Here is a 27,750-nt window from a genome sequence, read left to right as displayed (position 1 = left end):
GCCAGAAACAAAGGTCTCATATAACTATGACAGAAAGAAAAAGAATGATTTGTGTTAAAATTCACTGCCTGGTGAGTTCATTTCCTTTTTTCCCTTTCCCCCATCCAGAGCCGAATTCGTAGAATGTGGAATGACACGGTCCGAAAGCAGTCAGAGTCTTCCTTCATTACTGGAGATATAAACAGTTCAGCGTCACTCAACAGAGGTAATTAGAAATGATTTTTCATATTTATTACTTTTGTGATTACTTTAAGAAGTTCTTAAATGCATTGCCTTTTTTGCAACTTCTGGACCTTGTTCCATGTGATAGGAATATTGCAAGGTTATAAAACCTGGTTGACTGTAGCAGTGTGTTCCATTATTCATAAGCCTCTTTTTTTTTTCCAATCCTGGGTTTTCAGAAAATCTTTTCTGAAAAGAAGTTAGAAAACAAGAACTTTCTTTTTCTAGTCATCTGCCACTGTAATAAACTGGTGAGCTGTCAGGCCTCATTGGAAGCAGTGAAAATGGGCAATTATGTGGCTATATAGTCTGCTAAGCATCATAGAGTTGCACATTGTCCCAGGCATAGAGCAATTTCATGTCTTTGTGGAAGTAAAAGTATACTGTCTAATACATACTTGAGGCATCCTGTATATTTGGTGTAAAAATCACAACGAATTTTAGCATCTACAAACTTATCCAGCATATTTAAAGATCTAGGAGGAAAAAGAATATTTATATAATGATTTTTGTGTGTTTATGTGCTTCTGGTTATCATGTTCCTAGGGCATCATTTCGATTTTTAACCAACTGAGCCACCCAGGCGCCATCATTTCGATTTTTAAAATGAAGTTTCCTTAATCTACTGTTTGGTTCGTGGTTTTTTGTTTTTTTTTTATTCTTCTGTCTCTCTTTCTCCTTCCCTTCCTCTCCTTCCCTCCCTCTTTTTTAGTGTATGTGGGTGGGGGGAGGAGTGGGGAGATTAGAATTAAGTTGATTGCAGGAAAAATGAGTAGATGCTATATTTGTGTAGAGTTAGGGTACACTACAGACATTGCTGGGGAATATTTAGAATATAGTTTTATCTGGAAAGATGGTGTTTGCATGAGCTTATTCCAATCACACTGTCCTAAGAAAGATATTTTTGATGTATATATTCAGTAGTTATTTTTTATGATCAACATTGTTTTTTTTTTCCTATCCCCAAACTAGAATTTTAGTTCACTTAAACCTGTTTCTGTCAGCTTTTTGTTATATTAAACGCTACTCAGAAACAAACAATTTAACAATCACAGCTTATGATTCAGAAAAATTCAGATGCTGGTGCTCTTAATTACTTTTACTCAAGTAATTTGCATCTTATTTTCATAAAAGAAATTAGGACAGATAGTATCCAAGCTGAATTTGATATAGGGATCCATGTTACACATAATCTTAATTGACTTTCATATGTTATTTGGAACAGTTGTATAATAACCATAACCTAGTAATGATATTAAATTTTCTGTATCACTTTTGCCTAAGGAGGAACAGTGAATGCAAATATTCCTCCAAATATAAAGAAAATACACTAAAACACCTACCTTCTTATATTTTGTTTCATTATTAGTCTGTTTTTATTTGCTAGATTTTGATTTACATATTATCCTCCAAATATCCTTCTCTTTTTCAAGTTTAGTTTTAATGGTTAGTCTGTGAAAATTTATTTAAATATGAATACTCTAACTTTTGACTTATTTTCCAAATCATAGAGAACGAATTACTTACAAATGCCTCCAAAGTTTAGGAACTTATTTGCTTTCATAGTGACAGATTTTGTTTATTGTCTAATCCCATAAATGGAAAATTTATAGTATGTTCCTAGATAGATAACTACCCTTATGAATAGGATTTATTATTAGGAGTATATTGCATCTAATGAGCACAGCAACTATAGAATAATTGTTGTTTAAACAAAAGATGAGATCATGTGATTTTAATGATGCACTGTTTATTTGCCTTCTGTGAAGATGGTTAAAATATGTAAAATTATTATTTTTTAAAACATGTAAAATTATTATGTTGTCTAGCATTATGATCTAAATTCATGTAAAGATTGTAAGGCATGTGACTTTACTAAAAATTGTTTTAAATGGACACATTTTTGTGACCTTGATTTTAAGGTCACTCACATATAACATTGCTGTGCCTTTTTTAGTTCATTCTCAAGAATTTCATCAACTTGGAATATGTGATATGTGGATGACTGGGTCAATTTGAAATATATTTAAAGAAAATAATAATATTTTATATTGACTGATCATGTGTTTAAATCTGGTTTTAAAGTCTTTAGTTTTAAAAGTATTTCTTAAAGTTACTCTTGAAGAAGGGTATAAAATTTCTTGTGACATACAGTAAGTTACTCTAACATTGACTTTGGAGAGGGGGTTAAATTGAATTTATGATTTGAAGTGTGTCCAGGCAGTGGTCTTTTCCTTCAGGATATGTAATCTTCTTTTCACTCAGTGACTTTAATGGTGGTAGACATCATAGTGATCTTCTTGATTTCCCATATTAATTCCCTATTCCCCCAAGTCAGAAACTCCTCATTTTATTCTCATCTCATTATTTTTTATCTCAGATACATGGAATACTTTAAAATTTTATTTCTTCATATTATATCTCTGAAGATAGTCTTTAACCTCCTTCTTTAATCTTGTCTTATTTCCCAGGGTCCTATCTTCCCTGCATTCAGGCGTGTGTATCATATTTAGGTAGGTGAAATCCAAGATTCACCTTTCCAGATAAACACTTCAGTCACCTCAGCAGCATACTTATTCACCTCTGTTTAATCAAAAGATTATATTCTTTATTATAAAAATAAAAATTCTAGGCACTGCATCTTTGCATCTTCATGTATTCTAACTTCCCATTCATTCTCAGTTTCTCACAGCTAGCAATTTTTTGTTCATTTAAACCCCATTTTCCTTTCTTTCTAAGTTAGATCTATTAAATCTCTTATTTTTGTCTTTAGTTCTGGCCTCAAAAACTATAAGAAGTTGTCTAAAAATTAATCCTGTATCTACTTTAGGTTTTCTTTCCTATTCATACCACTGCTCAGTTCATCAAAAGAATAATTATTTTACAGTTCTGTGTGTCTTACCATCTATTCTTCCAAACAAAAATGCGTCATTCTCATCTTTGGGATCCATTAAGAATAAAGCATCTACCATATAGTACAGAACTCCTTCTCAATGGTTTTTATTTTTTCAAACCATCTTTAATATTCTGTTCTTGAACCAACTTGTTACAGCCTATGTATCAGATTACCTGTGTAGATTTCCCCATGTGATAAACTTGATTGCTTTTGGGATTTTATTCCTTGGAATTATGCAAAACCTTGGAAGATTTATTGATAATTTTCAATTTGTGTAATCATTCTTATATATTCTCTTTGGTATTTTGTTATTTGGTTACCTCATCTCTTTAAAACATTCCATTACACATTCCATTCCATTTGTCCTTTGAATATCTGTATTTGTGAAGGTGTTTTCCAAATGTTCCCTATACATTGTAAGATATTTTTTCCCCTTCTGAATTATTTGCTACAGTGCTACTCACTCAAGTAAATTAAGAATTCCTTGAGGCCAGTGCCCCAGGACTACGATCACGTTAACTTCTCTGGTGCCACTTTCATACACAGTCAGGAGTTTTTCAAGAGCATTAATGTGATAGTTGATTATAGAAAGTTTTAAGGAGGATTAACTCTGATCCAAACTCATGTTTTTACAAATACCACAGGAGGGTTTATTCATTTGCTCATTTAAATATTTACTATTTGCACATATCTTGAGGTCAATCCTCAATCCCCCCCCCGAGCTTCTCCCAGATTTTTAGAAACCTTACCCAAATTTCTAGTAGTTCTAACTTCCCAGGAGTGGTAGAAACAATTTGTAGCTGAGGTAATCTTTCCCACTCATATTTCCAACTCACAATCTGTGCTGGCCAAACCTCATGCTGAACAATTTAGATTAGCGATGCCTCTAAAACTTGAATTTGATCCCCAAATGAAGCATTTGCTGGGAAATTTCTCTGGTAGTTCAGTTAATGGTTAAACATTTCTATTCATTTATAGATCTATATAGAAATTGGGATATTTTCTGAAATCGGATTTTATTAGGCTTCATCTCATCGTGAATAATATAATTGCATTTTCCATTTTCTTTTTATTTAATTAGCTGAATTGACACCAGAAATTCAGCTTAAAATCAGGTTTTGCTTGGTAGCTGCTACCAATACGATGTAAGAATTCTGAAAAATGTTTCACCCCAACCCCCTGCCCAACTGTGGAGTTATTATAAAAATGTGACCCATCTTAGTGGCAGAATTAGCAAAAAGACATTTCTTCTTCTGAAACAATAGCTTGGCTAGCATGGTGGATTTTTATGTCCCCCTATCTCCCATCCTCCATCTCATCAACCTCCCACAGAATATATAATGTGATTTTTATACATGGGGATCTGACCAGTAAAGCTATATTTATTTAAGCCAAATCTAAGTGTTGTGTGACTGAAAACTGTCTCATCTGTTGATGTGCAGCACATATTTATTAAAGTTGATGGATTATCCTTTCAAGGTTCAGATTCGTATTAGTCTACACATGCATTCTCAGTAAATTTATGTAATCAGCACAATTATGATAGCCTATGACAATCTTTTCATATTTTAAGGGTAAATCTTGGCTCTCAGTGGCACAACTACCTACTGATGGTGGCCTCACCTGTTAGGAACATTGTTGATTCAAAGGGGAAAGTCATCATCAAACAGACTTTGCAAATTGTTTATTTACTCATAGTAGTTTTGAGAATGGAGTTTAACTCAGTGACTTTTGGTAAATTGCTTATATTCTCAGTGTCTATGCAGTGTGGATATAGAAAGCACCCACTTCACAGGGACCTTGAGAGGACTAAGTGAGTTTATATATGTTAATTCCTTACTACAGTGCCTGCAAAATAATAAGTACTTTTATCATTATTTTATTTAGAAGTTCCCTTACATCTTCTAACAAATGAAAACTGATCCTTGCCAGTGCTCTCAGATAATTAGATATTAAAATTCATCATTCACTACTGAAGGTTTTCTTTCCTTTTTATTTTCTAGTAATAGGTGGGAGGAATAAAATAGTTACCTGAATGCCAAGTAAAAGAAATAATAATTTACCTAAAATGGTGCTACCCTTGAGGCTAACAAAAAGAGATAAACTAATAAAACTGAATTGTCTCTTCTAAATTAGAAATTAAATGCACATTATATCTGCCTAGTTGTACTTTCCACTTTTGATTTGTAACCGTATTTTAGCATTGAAGAAATAAAGGTAAAATATTTCTTCTCCCTACCTTAGATAATGATATAAGCAAACACTGCCTTCTCTTTCCTCCAAGCCCTATCCTGCCCTTCAGAAGCTCAGAGAATACTAGTTCAATTCATACAACCCTGCTCAATAACCAGTTATGTAGCAGAGCAGGAATGCGACTCATTCCCATTTTAAACTCATGTCTTCTCAGAGCCTGTATTGTCTTTCCCAGGAGGCTGGTCACCAAGGCAGAAGAAACTTCACAATAAATCACCTGTCACCTCATTAATATTCAGGCTACTCAAAATATTTTGCTTTTGTGTTTTTAAAGAAAAACGCAAATGAAAAATTGTAAGTGGTGTTTCGCTGTAATTAATGGCTTCTATAAATTAAAGCTTAAATGGGTGAAACCCTCATACTTTATTAATCTCAGTAAATATTATAATATGGCTTTATATGCATAAAATATGTCATATTTCCCAAAAGCCTTGCTGTTCTGAAAGATTATAAAATTGTTTGTAAATATTAATGAGATCCTGCTATAATCTGACATTTATTTGTGAAATTTGCAAAAACAGTTAAATGATATGCCTAAGAGTATTTGCATGGCTAATAAATCAAAGTGGACTTGTATAACAAATTACTTTTTATTATGAACAAGCATTATGATAATATGCTTGAGTGCAAATATTATAAGTGTGATATGGCATGTAAACAATTTTCATTTGAGATTCATCGTTACATTTATATCTAATATTTTTTGACCTTTATATTCTTGATTTGTAAATGAGGCAATAGTACTCTCTGTGTTAATTCCTTTCCTTTTATACATGTCATCAATAAAGACATAATCAGAAAATGTACAATAAAATAAGAGTATCTTCTGTGTTAGGAAAATCAGTTTAATAACACAAAAACAAAATATGTACAGATTTTAAAAGTGAAATGCTATGCCAAATAGATAATTAAACAATGCTACTAATACCTTGATTCCTAGCTCAAGGAGACCAAATAATTTTCAGAATGAATTCTCCATTACAAAATGAAATATATTAAATATTGATTTCTAGGCAATCAGGGGCAAATGTTCTTGCTATAAATTGCTGGCAGGAATTGAAAAAATAAAACTTTTAAATGCTTGCCCAGTGAATCCTTCTTATGCTTTGCTTTTAACTTTGTCTCTTCGGTATGAATCCTTTAAATCATCCAACCTCTCACAGCCAACTACACAATAGTAAAAATGGTTTGTATTTTACTATTATTATTATTATTGTTATAGCTTTTATAGATCCCTTCACAAAGAGAATTCTCTATGTAGATTCATCATTATTACAGTTTATTATCTTACTGCCTTATATATAGTTAGCCATATCTCTTATCTCCTTATTTTAAACAAGCTACAGTGAGTTACCTTGATAATTTTTAAATATAGCACTCTAAAACATTCCCAATATTTTTGAAATATTACTGTTGTTTCATAAGTTGCTGAGGATGTAATTTTTCAAAAAAATATCTATTTTTAAGAACTAAATATACATACTCAACTTCTCTTCAGAAATCTCTGGTGTTCTTTCCTCTAATAGAACCCAATGTGGCTCTTTCTAGTTTTTGATTGCTTTGGGATTTCTCCTGTAGTGGGTATAGTTATGATTTTATCTATTGTACACTATTCATTATTCATCCATTATCTTTATATCCATGAAGAAGCTGGATTTTTTTGTCCAAGTGGAATAGCTAATAAAGGATGAAATCTAGATTCTAAACAAGATCTTTCTGACTGCAAAGCCCTACTCATGAGAACAAAAGTGTTTACTCTTATGATGACAGTTTTTCATGAAGCTTGCTAAGACTAGAATAAAGCTATTTTTCTCACTTCACATGGAAATATGATATTCTTAACACCACAAGTATTAACATCTTTATTTCTTAATTTCCTTCACGTACTCTTCATGTCCTTCTACTTCATTTTGTGTTAGGTATACTTCTTTAGTGTGTATTCATACTATTCATTTAGGGAAAGAAAAGCCATAAAACACTGTGAATTTCTGGAGAGATGGATTGGCAATGCTTTTCAAAACTACTTGGTATGGAATATGCTGATTTGCTATAAATTATTGTCCAATTTTAGGACTTAGGTTGCAAGAAGATTTTTATAATCGTTCTTCTTTTCTTTCCTGGAAGGTCTCAAGGTATTTTATTCATAGAATCCTTTATCTTTTAATTTCTTATGTTTCTGTAAAAGGATGAACATTTTAGTCAGAGCAAAGATTGTTTTTAAAAATCAGGTAAATATCTTCTGCCTATAGTAATTCAGTATAGCACCAGCCAAAGATATAACTTTGCCCAGATATTTATACTTTTGAATTTGATATTGTCATCTGTCAGGACAACATAAAAATGCCTAGAACAAGTAGAAAATCTGTTTGAGTTAACTTCAAATAAATACTGATAATGTTTAAATTAAACTTACTATTTTTATGTGCTAAGTCCAGTTTTAACAAAAAGTATGAAATGTCTTATAATTAAAATTTAAAAACAAAACCTGACTGTACCTCTCATCTGGAAAAATGTTCCCACTGTGTTATAAACATAAAGCTTGTGGTGATATAAATGTAGTATACAACAGCCAAAGTTAACTAACAATGTCATTACTTGTTCAAATTGTTTTTTTCTAAGAAATAGATTGTATTAATTTGTATCTGCTACTTTAAAAGTAAATAGAAATTAATTCAATTACATGAAAAATTAAATCGTGGAAGAGGAATATATGGTTAGCCAAAGAGTCCTCAATAGAAAAAATATAGTTAAATTGTCATTACCAATAATTTATTAATTTCTGCTTTATTGAATTACATTACATACAGAAGCATCCACTTTATATAGCTCAACCTTATATACTGCCTGCCATTTAAAAGTATACACTGCATCCTGTGATAGGTTCTCCTATGATTTTCATAATAGACTTTCTACATAATTTATTACTATAAGGAATGCAGGTGCTTCAAAAACTAAGACAAGTTACTCATCACATTCAAAGAACGTAATTTACAACCCCAGAAAATCACTGGAGAATTAAGAAAGATTTGAGAGGATACACAGATTGAAGAAAGATAGTTAATCTTGATGTAGAAAAGTAGAAACAATGTAAGTTTCCTGAAACAGCCTCAGTCCCTAAATAGGAGAGAACTGATTATGATTATATGATAAAATAGGCCTTCTCTGAATGTTATCAAGAATCTCTTTATTCACAGATACTTTGTTTTAATTTATTTTTCTCAGACATATTTTTTTAAATATCAGTTCCAAATTTAATATTCAGGTTTTAGCCAGGATAGACCTTCTGCATGTAAGCTATATAATTTGCTCAATATAGGAAAATATGCCAATGTAGGGCAGAGTGTTACATAAAAAGTCATATTTTCTTCACATTGGTAAAGCATTTCATATTGTTAGGGAGTTATTATACTTTGCTTACCTTCTTTTTTTCTGAGGTGTATTTTATTAAGTGAAAATGCACAAGCAATGTGTGATTTACAAATACATGTATCTGTGGGATTGACTACATACCATTAACAGATATCACTATGAGATAATCCAATGAAGAGAAAATGATTTAAGTAGTTATAGTGTGAATGACAATGGTAAATATTCTTTTGATAAATGCCTTTGACTTACTAAAAAGAACTGTAATTTACTGCTATTTTGCCTTAAGCAAACTTGGCTCGTTATCTTTAGACTTAGTATTTTTTTGTTTTTAGTACTATGAAATGTATTCAAAAATGTCCAAAGGTATTCAACATGTCCCAAGTTAATAGCACCCAGAAATATATGCCTTTGGACACAAAGAATGAGTTTTAGAGATGAATGTCTGAATAGCATATGTTCATCATTTCAACTGTAGATTAACCTCTGACACTATTGTGCAGCAGAGATTCACCAAGAATTCTGAGTTTTAATTTTGCTGCTGTTGGCTTGAGCAGTCAGAAAACCCAAGATCTCTAAGCAGTTTTGCTTTCAGTTAATTATGTAAAATTATTATATATAATTACAACATATAATGAAATATAGGATATAATATAAAATACATAAAAATATATAATACAAAAAATAAAACTTTAGAGCTTTAAAAAATATATATATATTAGATTTTAGGTTAAAGGAGGAGTTCTTAAAAACAAAACACAGATTATAAATTATAAGAAAAAGGTAAGGTTCTTGCCTCAAAATATGAGCAGTACTTCTAACAGTAAGATATTGGGAGAAGGTATAAACAACATATAACATACAAAATGTTATTCCTACGTTGTATAAAGAATGTCTGCAAATCAATATAGATAGGCAAAAGGTAACACAATTCACAAAATAGGGAACCCTTCTGGCTAATAACATGAAGAATTACCCCATCTTTATGATAATCAGGGAAAAGCAAAGTATAACAATAATATGAGGTGTCATTTTGTCTCATCAGATTGGCAGAAATGTGAAGCTTACGATACCAAGTGCTAATAAGAATCTGAAAAACTTATACTGCTCATGAAAGTGTGAATTGGTACAAATACTTTTGACAGAATTTTGGCAGTATGTTCTAAATTGAAATGTGGACAATGTGTGGCCCAGTAATTTGACTTCTAAGTATTTATTGTAGAAAAACTCATGTGTCTGAACAAGAAGATGTCTATAAAGCCAATTAGTGCAAAACAAGGTAATTTCTAGGGTTCCCGTATCTAAAACTCTGAGCTTATCTATTAAACCAGAGACAACACCTCTGCATTCAGAATATTTAATTTCATATTGAACTAACAATAACCCAATCTGTACTTTGGAGAAAACATGTCATTGAAGTCCATATTAATAGATTCCCAGTGAATGAATTTGCTATTAAAAGAAGCTGAAGTTATCTCTGAACCATTTGAAAGAAATTTAATAGGGCAGGTTGATTAAAATTTAATAGCAAACTTGTTGGCTATTAAAAGTGCACAGTGTGATAAATTAAGGTGTCAGCTCTTGAATTTATGACTTTAGAAAAAAATGATGAAAGGGTTCTTGGCTTTCAATAAAATATTTCTTCTTTGACACTTCATAATTTCATTAATTATTTGAATAAAAACAGTGCAAAATATAAAATTATGGTTTCTATGATTTTAAAGTTATTTGTATATAATTTTTAAGGATAGCATGTAGATTCTTTTAGTTTTGTTCATTATTATAAACAACTTGGTCTTGATTAAAATGGCTGTTCCTGTTTTATAAAGCAGCCCTTTAAAATTGAACTTAATCGTTTCTGCACTCTTTCTGTAGATTGTGTGTAATGTTGATATTGTATTGTTACACAGAAAAAGAAAAAAATAGGAAAACAAAATACTTAAAATAGATAATACCTATTGAATCAGTTCTCCAGAGTTCTGGAAGTCTCTTTTATTGATTAGCTTTCATTTGTGTTTGTTTATATAATATAAATTAATACATGAATATAAAAATTAAGTAATTGAACATTACAGAAAAGCACACGAGAGAGAAGTAATGTACTCCTATAAGGCTCCTGATAAAATTTTATTGAAACATATTTTTGGGAGAGGATGCTAAAAAATGTTTGAAAATCACCGATTTAAATGTGTTTGAATAAAACTACCAGAGTCAGGTGTGACCTTGAATAAGTTATAAATGTCTCTGGGCCTGTGTTTCTTTATGTAGTAAATGATGGTAGAGATTAGATAATGTTAGAATCATATTCACTTCTAAATTCTGAGTTATAACTTTTCTCCATTATGTTATGCTGCAATTCATCAGGTGATTCTTATATTCATAAGACGTATTTGGGGTACTTCTGATTCACTCTTTCCAGTTTTCCTCTTTATAATATAGTTCACTCACTAAGGAAAAAGACTTATCTTTTTTTTTCTCTAGACCAGTTTTCTTAGCTCTTTGAAAAGAAAATCAGAGTCACAGGACCCTTAGAAATGCAGTCACGTGTGCATGCACAACTGACCACACATACAATTTTACATTCAGTTTTAAGGGCCTCACAACTCAATAGATACTATCTCCTGTCAGAAGATCCCTTGCTTAACAGTTAGTATTAAAATTCTATAGAAAATGCCATCTTTAGTGAAACTGTTTTTTACTTGTACAAAACGAAGTTTCATTATGGCCCAGAATCAAGTTCTGAAGACAGAAGCAGAGAGGCATCATCCAGTAGTAACTCTGCTTTATATAGAACTCTGATTTATATGCATTAGTCAATATATGTATTGGAAATGACTTCATAAAAGCAAAATATGTCAAATCAAGGGAGAGAGAACCATGAGGGTATAGAATGGAGGACAAGGTATATTAAAGAACAAAGACCTATCCAGGTAAAAATGTTCTATTGGAATAAAACAGAACATTTACCATCCTAGATATTCATAAATGACAAGAATTTGAAAATTAGTAATGTTTGTATGTGACTCTCAAAAATGGTGTATTCAGTTGGTTCATTAGAACGACAAGGTCTACAACTAGACAACTTTGCCTACCCAATAAGAACAAATAAGAAGGAAAGTATACTTAAAAAAAAAAAAAAAAGTGTGAGGGCCAGAGCAGAGTGACAATTCAAGTTCTTTTACGAGCTTTTTGATGTACTTTTGTTAGCCTGCTGTGAAAAAGAGACGTTGTTTGAATTAGGTTTCTGAATGATATAATATGGATTCAAGTGGGATTCAACGGTCATCTTTTTTCAGATCTGTTTTTTTACTTCACAATTTCAAAGCCTGCCACTCTACGTTTGATTTCCAGGCCTCAATTACACGTATCACACTGAACTGGCCTAGACAGTGCTGTCGTTCAATGCCTCCCCATGTCAAAACATCTATTTTATTTTCATAAGGCAAGAAATACAACAGTTTTGTGGTAAAACTATGCATCGGGAAAGAGTGTGCTCTTTATTATTCCATTCAAATTGCCCTCATTCAAAAACTTTTGTATCTATCTCTATCTTCAGATAGAAACGAATTAAAAAAGAAAAAGACTCTTCTTAAAAAGTCTGTGATTTTACATTTAATACTTTCAGTGGCTTTAGGATCTGACTTTCAAATAATTGTCAGAAAAACTTCCCAAAGTTTTTCAGTATGGAATATGAAAAACCTTTTTGCTTTGTGTCCTGCTTTCGCCAGAAAAGATCTTGTGGTTGGCTCTCTGTTGACAGTCTTGTTGATGATCCGCATATATTGAAATTCAATTTAATTCCTTTTCCATGGTTTTCTTAAAGAGCTAACCCTTGTTTGTGACGGCAAAGGAGCAGTTTTGACTAGACTATACCCAGGATTTAGTGAGTCAGATAATTAAGGAGTGGTTACTCTTACATAGCCACTTGGAGATTTTTTTTTTACTTTGATCTCTTTTACCCAATTTGAGCTTTTTATTTTAAGTCACAGCAGGCTGTGCCGAGTTATTTTCCCCCTCTTATTGTATTATCTGCAGTTAGTATTCAGGTAGCATTTTGTTTTTCCAAATAATCATATGAGTGTTTATAACACTCTATAAACACTGCTTTAAAGTTTCAATATTATAGGATCTGGTACAGTGTTAGAAGGAAATGAAGAAATCACATTATTAATTGGACAACTGACACTCTTAAGAAATTTGCTCAAATTAGAAAACTGCTCATAATTGCTAAAATGACTTGCTTTAGTTTGATACATTAAGGATGCCATAGAGTTCACCTTTTTTTCATTAATTAATAAATATTTACCAAGCCCCGGGAACTATTCCAGACACTTGGTATAGAGCAGTAATAAAACCCAGTGTCTTCCTTGCTTTCCCGGGGCTTACATTCTAGTGGAATTTGCACATAAACATTCTTTTCCCATATGTAGTGTTGTAAGTATCTTCTCCTCCACCCCACAACATCAGCCTATTTGTGTCTTCAACCTGACTAACCAGTAAGCTTAACTTTCAGCTGAAAAACAGTGACAGATGGTCTGTAAACACTGACCTTCTTGGAAGTCTGCAGCAATTTCACAGCTATTAGAAAGGAAGTTTACAAGTCAGAAGTTAGAAGGAAGAGGAAGAGACAGGATGGACAAAACCTTGGAAAATAGTATCAGAATTCAAAGTGACCTGAGTAAATTGGGGAAACAGCAAGAAGCAACCGAATAGGCTTCAGGAAAGACAAGTGAAATGCAGGACAGCTATAGAGAAAGACAAAAGTAACTTTGCACACTAAAGACCCAAGAAGACAGGTTCTAGACAAGTTTTCAGTTCAGAGATCTAGGCATTGACAGAAAGCCGGTGTTTTTGACACGGTAAGGGCCACCTTTCAAAGGTACCACTGAAATGACTAAATGACAGTGGGGACTGTAGGAACCATGTGATAATGGCTTGTTGCACTTGTTTGGAATGGAAGCAGGAAAAATGACCTCTTGCAAGCTTTGAACGTCCATAAAAAAAGGATTACCTTCTTACACTAGGGGAATCAAATGACAGATAACTGGTTACTCAAACATATCCCTTATTCTTTCAAACTAACAAATCCATAAAACCTGATCCATAAACTGATTCACTTTCTATCAGGAAAAAGGCCCTGAATACCAATGATAAAGAAAAAAGTGTATTTTGTTGGAAAGTTTTAGACTATTTTTATAAGTGTTTGTGTGGTTGTAGGTTTAAAGGCAGGTGGATCTCTAATTATGACTGCAAGTCACTCATTAGGCTATAGATCAGTATCTGATCTGGATTGCACCCAGATTTGAGGAAACCACCTACCAAAGCCACATGGCTGGGACTGAATGTTGTTGCATTTAGTCAACACTGTGTCACAGCATGGCATTTCTGTGATTGTTGCTGGCCTTTCCAAGATGAGTGGGAATTGATTAAAAAATTCAGACTTCCTACATTAGTAGTTTAATAACGGTGTCTTCAAGTACATTCAAAAAACTAGAAAATACTTTAAAGAACTGGAATAGAACTTTATGCTAGGAAAGCTATAGCCAGATGGATTATCTGTCACAATTTTGATAGCTGCAGTAGAATTCAACTACAGAACTCCATTTTTGTATGATTAAATTTTTTGTCCTTATATCTTAATTTTTTATAAACAATGATAAACAGAAAACAAAATATTTAGTCACCTGCTTTTTGCTTATGTTTGATTCTTCCCAACTCACCTATTTCCTTATCCTAAAGCACCTGAAGGGTATACTCTTTTACATTGGTATAGAAAAAAATATAGAGAGACAGGTATGACAAAGGAATATTTTCTTTTGTAATCCATATGAAGCAAGGAGGGGTGAGTAGCATGCAATTTTTATAGTTTAGTTGTTTTTTAATTGGTCCAAATTAAGTCATGTGTAGTAATGAAGGAAGATGTATAGAGTACAGATATAAGCCCCAGCCACAAAGGTCTAACCCTTATTTGATGTGTGAAGGAAATGTAATGATTTTGAGCAATTTTCTACTTTTAAGGTTTTTACCCTGGTTCATTTTAAGTTGTTTACACATTTCATTTTCTGTTGAAATTCTTAGAGTAATTTTGGAAAGTTTTTATTTATTTATTTATTTATTTGTGTTGGAAGACTAACTTTCCTTTTTACTTGAAAGAAGCTACAATAATAAATGTTAGGTATCAGGTACAATTTACAGGTTAATTTGCTTTTTAAAAATGTTGTGCAAACCCAGTCTAGTCTCTAACAATCTTAAATTTGTGTAACATTAATGATATACATGTTTAATATTTATAATATTCCATTTCTTATCTAAAAGGCACTGTAGCCAACTCCTTGTAGTTTTTCTTGCAAGTATTCTATATATTTAATTTATCAGTGGAAGTTAATAGCCTGATTGACTCATTGTATGATAAATTGAAGATCTGCCATCTCACTGTGTTAAAACCATTTGAATGTATATGTTGTACTATTTCAGCAAATTCTCATTTAATAAGTGAAAAATTCTGTGCTATTCCTGTGCTAGTTCTTCGCAGGATGTATAGAACACAAACACATGGCTTATTTCCTAAAAGAATTGAAACCTTCCATCTCTAGAGATCTGACAAGCTATAATGTCCTGTAACTCTAGAGGTGTTCACTTACCCAGTTTTGAGGTTAAAGTGTATGTTATTTGGGGCGCTTGGCTGGTTCAGTCAGTAGAACATGCAACTCTTGATCTCGGGGTCAACAGTCCAAGCCCCCCCATGGGGCATAGAGCGTACTTAAAAAAATAAAAAAACAAGATAAAGTATGTATTATTTGATTGGTAATTTACTGTATCACAAAGAGCTATGATTTCAAAAAAATATTAAAACTACCATGGCCAAGGTTTTTCTTCTCATTTTTTTTTACATTTTTCTACAAATAACATTTTTGTTTCATTCATTCAATATAGATTATTTATTGTTTTGAGGTAAACATAGATCCACTTAGAGTTATATGAAATAATGAAGAGATTGCATACCTTGTGCCCAGTGTTTCTCAGTAATATCTTGTAAAACTATACTACAAAATCACTGCCAAGATATTGACCAATATCTAGCAATCTTGTTCAGATCTCTTCAATATTAATTATATTTAATTGTATTTGTGTGTGTGTGTGTGTGTGTATGTGTGTGTTTAGTTCAATGCAATTCTATCACAAGAGTATGTTGTTTTATAACACCATAGTCAAGACACAGAGTAGCTCCATAACCACAAGGAAGCCTCATGTTGCCTCTTTATAATCATATGACCATATCCACTTCCCTCCCCCTTGCATCTTTAACTCTGTCAACCACCAATCTCTTCTCCGTTTCTATAATTTTGTCATTTCAAGAATATTATATATATATACACATATATATGGAAATATATATGGAATCATTTAGTACATAACCTTTTGGACTGTCTTTTTTACTCTCTATTATTATCCAGGGATTCATCCAGTTTGTTATGTGTATCAATAATTGTTCCTTTTTATTGCTGAATAGTATTCCACTGTAAGGATGTGCCACAGATTGTTTAACCATTCACCGGTTGAAAGGTATCTGAGCTGTTTCCCATTATGGACTATTATAAATAAGGTTGCATGAACATCCATGCCTAGGTGTTTATGTGAACATAAATTTCCATTTCATCTGGGATGAATGTCCAAGAGTACGATTGCTTTGTGGTATAGTAATTGCATGGTTAGTTCTATCAGTAACTGCCAAACTGTTTTCCAGAGTAGCTATACTATTTTACATTCCCTCAGCAAAGTATGAATGATCCAGTTTCTCTTCACCCTTGCCAGCATTTAATGTTGTCACCACGGAAATTTTCGGCATGATATCAGGGTAGTGATATCATACTGTTGTTTTAATCTGTATTTCCCAGTAGCTAATAACAATTCTTTTCATGGGCTTCTTTGCCACCTATATATCCTCTGCTGTGAAATGTCTGTTTATGTCTTTGGTCCATTTTCTAATTGGATTGGGTTTTTTTGTTTGCTTGTTTTCTGTTTTGGGTTTTTTTAATTGTTGTTGTTGTTGTTGTTATATTATTGTTGACTTTTAAGAGTGTTTTCTATATTCCAGATACTAGTCTTTTGTTGAATTTGTTTGCAAATATCCTCTCCTGGTCTGTAGATTGTATTTTAAGTCTCTAATATGTATATTGAAGTTACCATATACTTGTGTTTAACCTGACTATCCCCATACAATTTGCATTTTCCTTTCCTCAGTCACATTTTCTTTATCATCTAACATAAACATGCATTCTGCATTCATTTGATACATGGCTTAGTTATATTTAATCAAACTGTTCCTCTGATCTTTTGCTTTTTTTGGTTAAGGAGTTTTGGAAGTTGGGAGGTTGCAACTCATGCTGATATTATAACTAAGTACATCTACTCACAAAGAGACGAAATAATTTTACTTTGTGACTTTGCTGTGCCAAAGTTGAACAACCAGTTGGAAAATGGAAAATGGAATTATATATGTGCTGGATATTACGGAGTGAATTTTTTAAAAATATTTTTAAAATAATATCCATATGATTATTTTATCAGATTTGTAAATTCATCTAATTAGTATGCTTCCTATGGTGTACTAATAAGAGTGATTATATGTTATTTTATTTCAATTTAAGGAATTCCTTTCACAGAATTTTAAGAAATGTCAAATTCTTCTGTTGTGTCAACAACTGCTCTCCAAATGAGTGTTTTATCGTAATGTTACCTTTTATTCTTTTTTTATTTTCATTGAGAACAACCCAATAGTTTCGGTGAATGAGGGAATGTTTTGTTTATTTTGGCTTTTCTTTCTGTGTTTTAATTTTTTTTTCCAGCTTTTGTTTTGTTTGTATGGAAGACTATATTTTGCTTTTTTAATTTTTTTTTTTTTATTTTTAGCAAGCATGGGAGTATATTCTTGCTTATATTTTGGGAAAGAGAACACCCTAAATGTGGCTTAATCAACATTGTAAACCATTTTCTTTCCCAATGACTCTCGGATATGTGCATTATTGGAAACACGTGTGCTTTAGTGGCATATATTTTTGAGTCTAATTAGCTGCCTGCCTGTAATCGGGGCTATGTCAACTGTTGTCATTCTAAATGTTTCCTTTCTTTTTTTCAAACACATTTGCCTGATTGACCTTTTTTTTTTTTCTCTGTCTCTCTATGGGGCTGCTCCAGGAGCCATGGCTAATCATCTTATAAGCAATGCTCTGCTTCGTCCGCATGGTACTAACAATCCCTATAATACATTGCTTGGGGAACCGGCGGTCTGTAACAACCCTTCTGTCAGCATGTACAACACACAAGGTGTGCTGGAGTTTATCTTAATTTTTTCAAATGAGAGTCCCATTTTATGTAGCTTTTATGGCCACATTCTATTTTTCTTTCCTTCCACCTGCCTTTTCTTTCTTTTGGAAGCAGACACACAGACTCCTTTCGCCTTCCACCCCTCTTGGTGCTTTTATTTTCCATTTTCCTTAGGTTTTCCTTAGTAACCAATGGATTTCTTCTTTCTGATAAACAAATGCTTGATTCATCAATCTGTGTTTGTTTCTCTGTAACGTTATAAAATGTATTGTGATGTGTCAGTGCTTTTCTTGTTGTTGATTGATTTCTATATTAAATACCTATGTATTTATTTTGAGAAATGAGGTATTTGCCTAAGGTAAGTAAGATAAAGGAAGACTTGATTCAAGCATCTTAATGTTATAAGATCAAGAAAATAATCTTAACATTATTGGGCCATGAAGCACACTCTAGGCGCAAGGCATTGGTACTGGTGAAAGCACTCAGGCCAACTCCATGGAAAATTACATGGAACTAAGCCATGGAAAAAAGAGCCATTCAGTTTGCTACTGAACTGAATAATAGCAAGTCAGGTTCTACTCTAGCTTGCCATTGCCAATGTGAGCTGGTTCAGGAACATCATGACTTTTTTTTCTAAAACTGCGGCTGTGTGCGAAAAACAAGGCTTTGGGATATGGTTCTTCTGAATATCCTCCAGCTCTAAATGATATACAAATTTAATTGCATCTCAAACAAATAAGCATAAATCTCTTTAAAACCACTTCTACTCTAAGTGTTTGGACATGGCTTTACCTTTTCTAAGAATAAAAAAATGTACTGGAGCACAAGAAATTAAAAATATTCATATCATACAGAAGAGACCACAGGAAAGAACTATTCAAATAAAAGTTTCCTAAAAGAAAAGTCCTGGTTAGGGATCCAATTATGTAATATTATATTTGAAAGAAAATTCACTGTAACAAAGAGGCTGAAGTGATTCTTTGAAGTTGGATGTGATAGATTAGCAGTATTTAGCTTTCCCAGGCAATTTTGAATAGAATTCCTATTAGTCTCTGTGGGAATCTTTGCGTTTTCTTTTCCTTCTCAGTCAGAGGTAAAATATTAGTGTCGCGAGTACATAAAACTCGGTGTGAATGGCCGTTCCTTAAAAGTGTGTGTGTTACAGCACAGCCATTGGGTGTCTAAAACCTTCTGAGTTTCCTAGGTGACACCTAATCAGATACATAGATGATTTTAAATTATTTCAAAAATACTGAAGTCAGTAATACAGAAGTGACTTCAGGAATATGATCAGACTGTTTCTCAGTAGGGTGAAGTAATTAAGGGAACTTTAGATTTATCAAGTTTCATAAGGCCTGCCTGTCTAAGAATCACAGACTTTTAGAATCAAAAGAAGGGACAGAGCTCACGGATCCTCTTCACCACATTGCTGACGTTCTGTCAGCCTGTGTCCATCCCCTCTAAGGGGACCCTTCTCACCTCAGGATTTCATACATTCAATTGTTGAAATGCTCCATTTGTTACATATATTTTTTTCCTTCCACTGAGCCAAAATTTGCCTCTGGCCAGAATGCTTTGATTTGCCCTCTAGAGTAAAGAAGAGCAAAGTATTCTTCTGCTCTCTCTGTCAATCCTTTTAAATACTTTGAAAGCAGCTCATCTGGCTCCTTTCCATCCTCCATTTCTCTAGTAAAACAACCTGAGTGCCATCAATATGAGATAGTTTCTGGGTCCTTCTTCGTGGTGCCCCTTCTAAATTGTCTCTCCTTTGTCAGTGTCCCTATTTCATTGTGAAGTGTACCTTTCACAACACAACAAATGCAGCTTAACAGAGCAATTTAGCAGACCTTATGAACGCTTTTTTTTTCATTAAATTAAGTGACAGATAATTGTATCATTATAAACATTTTACAATGTGCTGACATATTAGTAAGTTTTCAATAATGTTAAGTGAATATTTGCATTGTATCTGCAAATTAAATCTATTCTACATTATTCACTTTATGTGAAGAGTTGTTAGAAAAACTGTAAAAATGTTTTACTTATTTAATATTGTTATAAAACTAGTAAAAATTTAGATAACCTTTTGTTCAGCTTTTTTGATTATTCAGATATAATTTCTAATGTCTTATGTAATGAAAAACTAACAATTATTAATCTATATGTTTTCCCTAATTCAATATCTGCCTTCTTGTCTTATTTTATTTTTACCTATATTATAAATTAGGGGACTTTTCTAAGGATGGAACACTACTATAAACACTATCAAAGTGAAATTCTCTCAACGGAAAATTTAAAATAATACCAAATAGGTATAAAGTTTTATTCCTGTGAAATTTATTACTGAATATTGCTCTTAAGATCATCAATAAATTCACAAAGTATTCTTCTGAATGGATTTATTGTGTTTGTCAGTAAATTAAATAAGTTCTACTGACTTTTCTTAAAAACAAAAGTAAATAATCTTATTCATGTTTTTCAGAGTCAGAAGTGAAATTGTTTAATTAACTGTTTTATGTTTTAAGATTTTTTTAAGATGTTAAACTATGGTAGTGCTTAAAATAATTCTTTTTACCACTGACCAAAAATAAATCTTAGTGATTGTCATATTGCTACTAATCTTATGCTTTCAGATGAATGCACTTAATATTCTTACTGGCAAGGGGGAATCTTACTTGAAATGTAGGTGACTCGGTATGTACTGGAGTGGATTATGTTGAATTACCGCTTGGTTCTGTTCTGTGGGTTCTCTAATTCAGTTGCACCAATGCCATCCAAGCAAAGAAGCATTCAGATTTAAAGTATCCATATTTGTTTGTCATGCCTTTATTTAAAATATGTCGAGATGTATTTATAGAGTTACTGAAGCATACAGAGTTAGGAATAAAGATGAGTAATATACTTTTATTATATTGGATTCAGATTCTGTCTGTGGAAATATTTACAACTTCATGCATAGTATTTCTGGACGATTATCTTCTTGTCACTACTGGAGAATTCAATTTTTGTAAGATAAATCTCGCTATAGATTAACCTGTCAACAAGACAGAAAATAGAGAGGATGTCATGATTTTACAAAATAATTTACATTTTAAAGTAATTTAATTCTCCCCTCCAACTTAAAGAAAGACATATCCTTAGGGCAGGATATAATGAGGAATACATTATAGTGGGTAAGAATATAAGATTGTATTATAAAATATATAAATAAGAGCTATATATATATAAATAATATATAATAAAATATATAAATATATATATTTATATTTAATCGTCCTGGCTGGCACTCAAATCTTTACTCTCCTTGGTAGATGGATATTTATATATAAATATATAAATAAGAGCTATATATATATATATATATATATATATATATGTAAATATTCTGTTATGGCTTCAAAGCCTAAGGCAGATGTGAAGAGGACATAGATGGTAGTAGACAGAGGAAATCTATGAGATTTTCTTTCTGATCTCAGTTCTGCCACTGATTAGCAGGGTGGGGTTAGATAAGGCTCAGCCTATCTTGGCTGCAGTTTCTTCGTCCCTGAAAAACAGGGGTTGAACTTCAGTTATCTTCTCATGGGCTTTCCAGTTCTAAAATTCTGTCATTTAGGGAAGAAGACATAATGAGCTTACAAACAATTTCCATCTGTTACTATACTGGTTTGGCTCTTCAATTCAAATTATTTTTCTAAAGTTATTTGGAAACTTTAAAAGAACTTTCCTCTCCATTTTGAAATATTGTTGGTCTTTTCTGAGAAGCAAATCAACTGTTAATGCAAAAACCATATCTCTAAAGCAATGATTAACTTATAACCAGTTGGAATCTCCTCAAATGAGTTGGCCCAGTGAGCTTCCTGGTTTTCATTTTTGTGATGATTTAACTTTCCTGTAAACAAAATCAGCAAGAGCCGTCCTTTATGACCTGATTAAAATATGAGTGTTTTTTAAAAAATAATTTTGTCAAAAACTAATGATGTAATGTATGGTGATTAACATAACATAATAATAAAAAAATTAAAAAATAAATAAATAAGATAAATAAATAAAGAATAATTTTGCTAGGATTGTTTTTTAAAGGATCGACTCTAAAAATGTTTGATTGCAAATGATTGTGCAACAATCCAGAAGAAAACCTGATATTGATGGTGGTATTTTTCTTCCCCTCACATTGTCTTGATGCTGAATAATGGTTGGATTTAACCTTTTTTTTCTCCATAGTTATACAACTTTTGAATAAGAGTTCCAGAAATGACAGTTCTGATCAGTATTATTCACAAATGATAAGAAGCATTTGTATAGGTACAGTGGGACAGTGGGGGAAAGATAACCTTTTTACATTAAGAGAAAAGATACATAAAGGAAAAACCTCATGGTTATGGAAACTTACAACTGTTTTTTTTTTTCTCTGTATTCAAGCTAAAGATTTCATTTATAATTTTACTGAAAATTTTTAAAGTTAAATAACATTCCTTAGAAGCAGGTATGTCCAAACATATATAAACATAAAAATATGCAATATTGAAACAGAGTTGTGGGAATCGTCCTGGCTGGCACTCAAATCTTTACTCTCCTTGGTTGGTGTGATAATCTGAACTTTAAAATAAACGTGTTCTTGTTTGACATTTATAAACTGTACAAACGCTTATTAAAGACTCATTTTATTAGCATGTGTTAAGGGGGGTTTCTTATTTCCTGACTAACATTTCAGTATTTTTAATTATGATAAACCATGTAACACAGACTCATGAATTTTGGGGCAGTGGAAATTATTTCCTTTGACTCTTTTTTCTGCATATCATCAATTTGCTTTTTACTCATGTTTCTTCTACTGTCGCTGTAAGCTTACTTGTTGTTTTTTCTTTCCTTTTCTTCATGCTGTCGTTTAGAGCCCTACAGAGAGACAAGTATGGGAGTAAAGCTAAACATTGCATATCAAATGTAATTTTTTTTAGTTCACTTTTATTGCATCACATATAGATGATGTAGTTATTAAAAACAGTTCATCTCACAATTTAAAAACTAAAGAGCCTATGAATCGATTTATATAAATTTCTGTTAATAGAGATTAGACGCTTTTGTTGTCTGATTCTTTTATTGTGTCACATGATCAACATAGTTGTTAAGTCTCATGTAATGTTTGTGTGAGTTAAATTGTTTTTAAATCAAGCATTTATTTTTGCTAAGTAATGCATAAATTTTTAATTTTTATTAGTACATTCCGTCATACAAATGTATGTCACATGCAACATACCCACTTTATTTTACTATGGCTGTTTCCAACCTGTACCTAATGCATTGACAACAGAAGTAATACACACGTTTCAATGCATCAGTCACTCAACCATAACCATCCAGCATACCATACCATTGCGGCCTCCACAGCAGCAATCACCCATTACATATGGCCCTTTAAAGAGCATTTACTTTTATTTTTCTTAACATTGTGGATTTGTCTACAAGATATCTTAAACATGAAAATAAATCGCTTCACTCTATGTCTGTGATGGCTGCTTTTTAATGAATCCTTTATGCGTTCCTCTTTTTGGAAACTGTTACTTGAGTACAGAGTATGCATCAGAAGTCCATATAAAAATTGATACATTTGGGAGACTTTACTTAAACCAGCAATGAATGAGTTCAGTTTTGGATAAACATAACTGCATCACAGATATAGAATGAATGCTATATTTTCACAAGTTAGCAATGTATTGAGAAGTTTAATAGAATTCCTCAATTAATTGTTCTGTAAAGAAATATCCTTTCTTATTTACGAGTATTGGTTAAATGTTTGTGTTTTCTTTCGTGGTTGCATTTGAACTGATTTTGGAACTATTATTATAGATTCTTGGATTTCTGTTTATTCAAGAGAATGCAAAAACCTTGAAGAAGCATGTGGTTAAATTTTATTTCACTGCAACTATTTCTTCCCAGAATAAAATGTTTAATCTCCTTTAAACTCAAAGTTTAATATATGCACACAAAGTCATCACTCATTATGGCATGGAATCTTTAATACTGACACTATGTTTTTAGGAATCAGATCCCTGTGTCTTTACACATTCTCTTGTATTATTACCTACTGACCCTAAACAATCACTAATGGGTTTATATGTAGAAAAAAAATTAGAAAGTAAATCCAAATATTTTTGTTTTGAAAGTTCCTGTGTGCAAATTATTTTGATGTGCCATTTACTTGACTAAGCATTATTTCATGACTACATCATTCTGACAAATTTAACATAATCCTTTTGTGATTTTTGTGTGTAGGAATTAATTTGAATCTTACAAAATTCTATATCAAATTCTTAGAAAGTGCTTGATTCTTTTACTTTTGACTAGCATATTCAAAGCACCACACATAAATTATGTTAATATTATACCTATTTTAATGTTGACATGTAAAATTAAAGGTAATGAATTATTGAATTGACTTTGATGTGTATAAATTGAAAGCTACGAATGATTACACCAAAATTTTGTGTTATTTTTTTCCAAGTTATAGACAAATATGCTTCAGATAATATCAGGCAATGCTTGTGTGGAAATTGCAAATTCATAGGTTTTTAAAAATTACTATTTTAAAGATTTATTTTAGATACTTTTCCATTTATAGGGTTTCTATCAATTGCCCAAGTGTATATATAGATATGTACATATAGACTTACTAGTATTTTTTGTTTATTTCCAAACATTTGATACTTAATTAAACATGCTAGCAATTTATACATACTTCATGGTTGGATGTTTTTGCTTTTGTGTTTGTGTGTGCATTCTCTGGCCAATTGGATGTAAATGTCATAGTGTTCTGTAATCTTTTTCAGAGGGGCTTCTGAACAATGCCAGGGATACAAGTGTCATGGATACTCTACCACTGAATGGTAACCATGGCAATAGTTACAGCATTGCCAGTGGTGAATACCTGAGCAACTGTGTGCAAATTATAGACCGTGGCTATAACCACAACGAGACCGCCCTAGAGAAAAAGATTCTGAAGGAACTCACTTCCAACTATATCCCGTCTTACCTTAACAACCATGAGCGCTCCAGTGAACAGAACAGGAATCTGATGAACAAGCTGGTGAATAACCTCGGCAGCGCGAGTGAAGATGATGCCATTGTCCTGGATGATGCCACCTCCTTTAACCATGAGGAGAGTTTGGGCCTGGAACTCATTCATGAGGAATCTGATGCTCCTTTGCTTCCCCCAAGAGTCTACTCCGCGGAGAACCACCAGCCACACCATTACACCAGAAGGCGGCTCCCCCAAGACCACAGTGAGAGCTTTTTCCCTTTGCTAACCAACGAGCACACAGAAGATCTCCAGTCACCCCATAGGGACTCTCTGTACACCAGCATGCCGGCCCTGGCTGGTGTGCCTGCCACAGAGAGCGTTACCACCAGCACCCAGACCGAACCCCCACCGGCCAAATGTGGTGATGCCGAAGATGTTTACTACAAAAGCATGCCAAACCTAGGCTCCAGAAACCACGTCCATCAGCTGCACACCTACTACCAGCTAGGGCGCGGTAGCAGTGATGGATTTATAGTTCCTCCAAACAAAGATGGGACCCCTCCAGAGGGCAGTTCAAAAGGACCAGCTCATTTGGTCACTAGTCTATAGAAGATGACACAGAAATTTAAGCCAACAGAACTGCTAACACCTGGTTGACTGTTCTGAGTTGATATAAGCAGTGGTGATAATGTGTGTACTCCTAAATCTTTATGCTGTTCTTGAGAGACAAACACAAACTTTCAGACTTTTTTTTTTTTTTAACTGAGATTTTTAGGTCAGCCCAGGGGAGAAAGATAACTGCTGAAATTCCCCTGTGCCCTCTCCTTTCCTGTCTTTCCCCCTCAGATGGAGACTTCATTATGTTAATGAACGAGATACGAAGAAAGTGGCACTCATTGTGGCCTTGTTGAATTCTGTTGTGTTTGTTCTAACATCTCTGATGCTCTGTTACTATAATAACAAGGACCTGATTTTTAAAAGGCCAGAATGGTTGTTTGAAATTAGTAACAGTGCTGCATCTAGATTGGAGTGCTGCACAAACATAAAAACAAAGCAAAACTGCATCACATAGCGGTTTTTAGTCACTCACAACCTGAATTCACCGCAGCAGGAATAGCTGTGGAATACAAGATAAAACAACAAAATAATGAAATGGAGGGGAATTCTAGAATTATATGCTAAATGCATATTTTATGATTTGCTGTATTAACTGATGATAAAACTAATGGCAGAAAAAAATTGAACAATTTCTATGTAATGTACAGATACTAGCATTGCACATATAGTCAGCTTTCTGTTCCTCCAGAATTTGAGTCCTGTTAATGTAGTGGAAAAAAAGAGATATTTTCTTTTTCTTTCGTGCTGGTCTTGCAAGTTTGTCTACCAGTAAGAGAGCAAAGTTTCCTTCCTTTCTTCTTTCTTTTCTTTCTTCCTTCATTTTCTTTTCCTTTTTTCTCTCTTTTCCTTTTTTCTTTCTTTCTGCTGTTTTCCTTTCTTTCTTTCTCTTTCTTTCTTTCTTTCTTTCTTTCTTTCTTTCTTTCTTTCTTTCTTTCTTTCTTTTTTTATTGCTTTTTTTTCTTTAAAATTTCACCTGGCAAAAAATAAATAAATAAATAAATGAAACTATCACTTTATAAGAATCATTTTCTAGTAATACAAACAAATTATTTTTTACAAAAAAAAATAAAATAAATAAAATTAGACTCTCTTCCCTCACTATATATCTTTATTCAGTCAGAGTATTTCCAAGAGCATTTTTGCAAATTAGAGCAGGACGAACTTTTATGTTTACAGTGCACATCTGTTGTAATGCAAAGCATATTTGGCAAGCAGTTCATCACCAAGACAGTAGCTATGATTCTAGAAGTCAAGAGGTGTCAATAGAACTAGTGGGGCTTCTGCATGTGAAAAAAAAAACAAACGGTATCCCATAGGCGTTAAAGTGCTGAATGCTCAGTCTGATCCCCAAGTGGGCACCTGCACTACCAATTTTTAAAGGAAATTCACTCCCTTGTAGTAAGAATTGAAAGGTCAAGTTATTTTGAAGTGATTTTTTTTTAAACTCTTCCGTTTATTAACAGGAAAATTTATTTATTTGACAGGATTTTAAGTAATGTAGGAATACAAGAGGTAAATTAGCAGCACATATAATTTTTTTTTTAAATTTATGATCCATTTTGTATGGTCTCAAAGTTGGATGACCTCATTACTAATATTTGTTGTAAAAGTGAAACTTGTTTGCCAAACAATAAACAACTGATTGAGATTTAGAAGATATTGTTTTGATGTATGTACTATATGATTAATTACTCTTTTCATTTTTCTCATCTTTCCTTCTGTTTTCATTATATATACTTTGCTAATCCTCTATGGCCCAAATGAGCCAGGCAAAAGAAATCAAATCTGCCTAGATGGATAACCTAAGCACAAAATTACACCATTTTTGCAGACAAAGTAAACCAGAGAAATGGGATGGGCATGTTTATGTTGGATGAAATAAGATATATAACTTACTTTTAAGCAGGTTAATATGTTACTATGTGCTTATTTTATAAACCAGCTGGAGTCACTATGCCTCCTATAAAAGCCAGCTTCAATCAGAGATTTAAGCATGGAATTGGAGGAGGGTGTGGGTCATGTCTTTTCCTTCCTTGTAAGTCCCATTTCGATGTTA

At 32.6% G+C, this 27,750-nt stretch overlaps 1 protein-coding gene across 20 annotated transcripts in view; it reads left to right on the top strand.

Annotated features, from left to right (window-relative positions):
- The window catches only part of ADGRL3 (adhesion G protein-coupled receptor L3), a 492,209-nt gene extending 466,524 nt beyond the window's left edge, over window positions 1–25,685 (top strand). For 12 of the 20 annotated variants that reach the window (XM_088020841.1, XM_088020848.1, XM_088020847.1 and 9 more), the window contains 2 exons: window positions 109–205; window positions 24,886–25,685. In XM_088020841.1, the coding sequence (XP_087876967.1) occupies window positions 109–205; window positions 24,886–25,685 (897 nt within the window). Of the gene's footprint in view, window positions 1–108; window positions 206–17,932; window positions 18,062–22,950; window positions 23,003–24,885 lie in introns of all 20 variants that reach the window. The other 8 variants (XM_088020855.1, XM_088020859.1, XM_088020857.1 and 5 more) reach the window with 5 other exon arrangements.
- The last annotated feature ends 2,065 nt before the right edge of the window (window positions 25,686–27,750 follow it).

This window comes from Eumetopias jubatus, unplaced genomic scaffold (assembly GCF_037043125.1).
Source record: "Eumetopias jubatus isolate StellerSeaLion01/CBP00866 unplaced genomic scaffold, mEumJub1_p1.0 scaffold_2, whole genome shotgun sequence".
NCBI classification, from domain to species: domain Eukaryota; kingdom Metazoa; phylum Chordata; class Mammalia; order Carnivora; family Otariidae; genus Eumetopias; species Eumetopias jubatus.
Note: the sequence above shows the minus strand (reverse complement) of the source record. Positions and strands in the feature narration are given on the sequence as shown.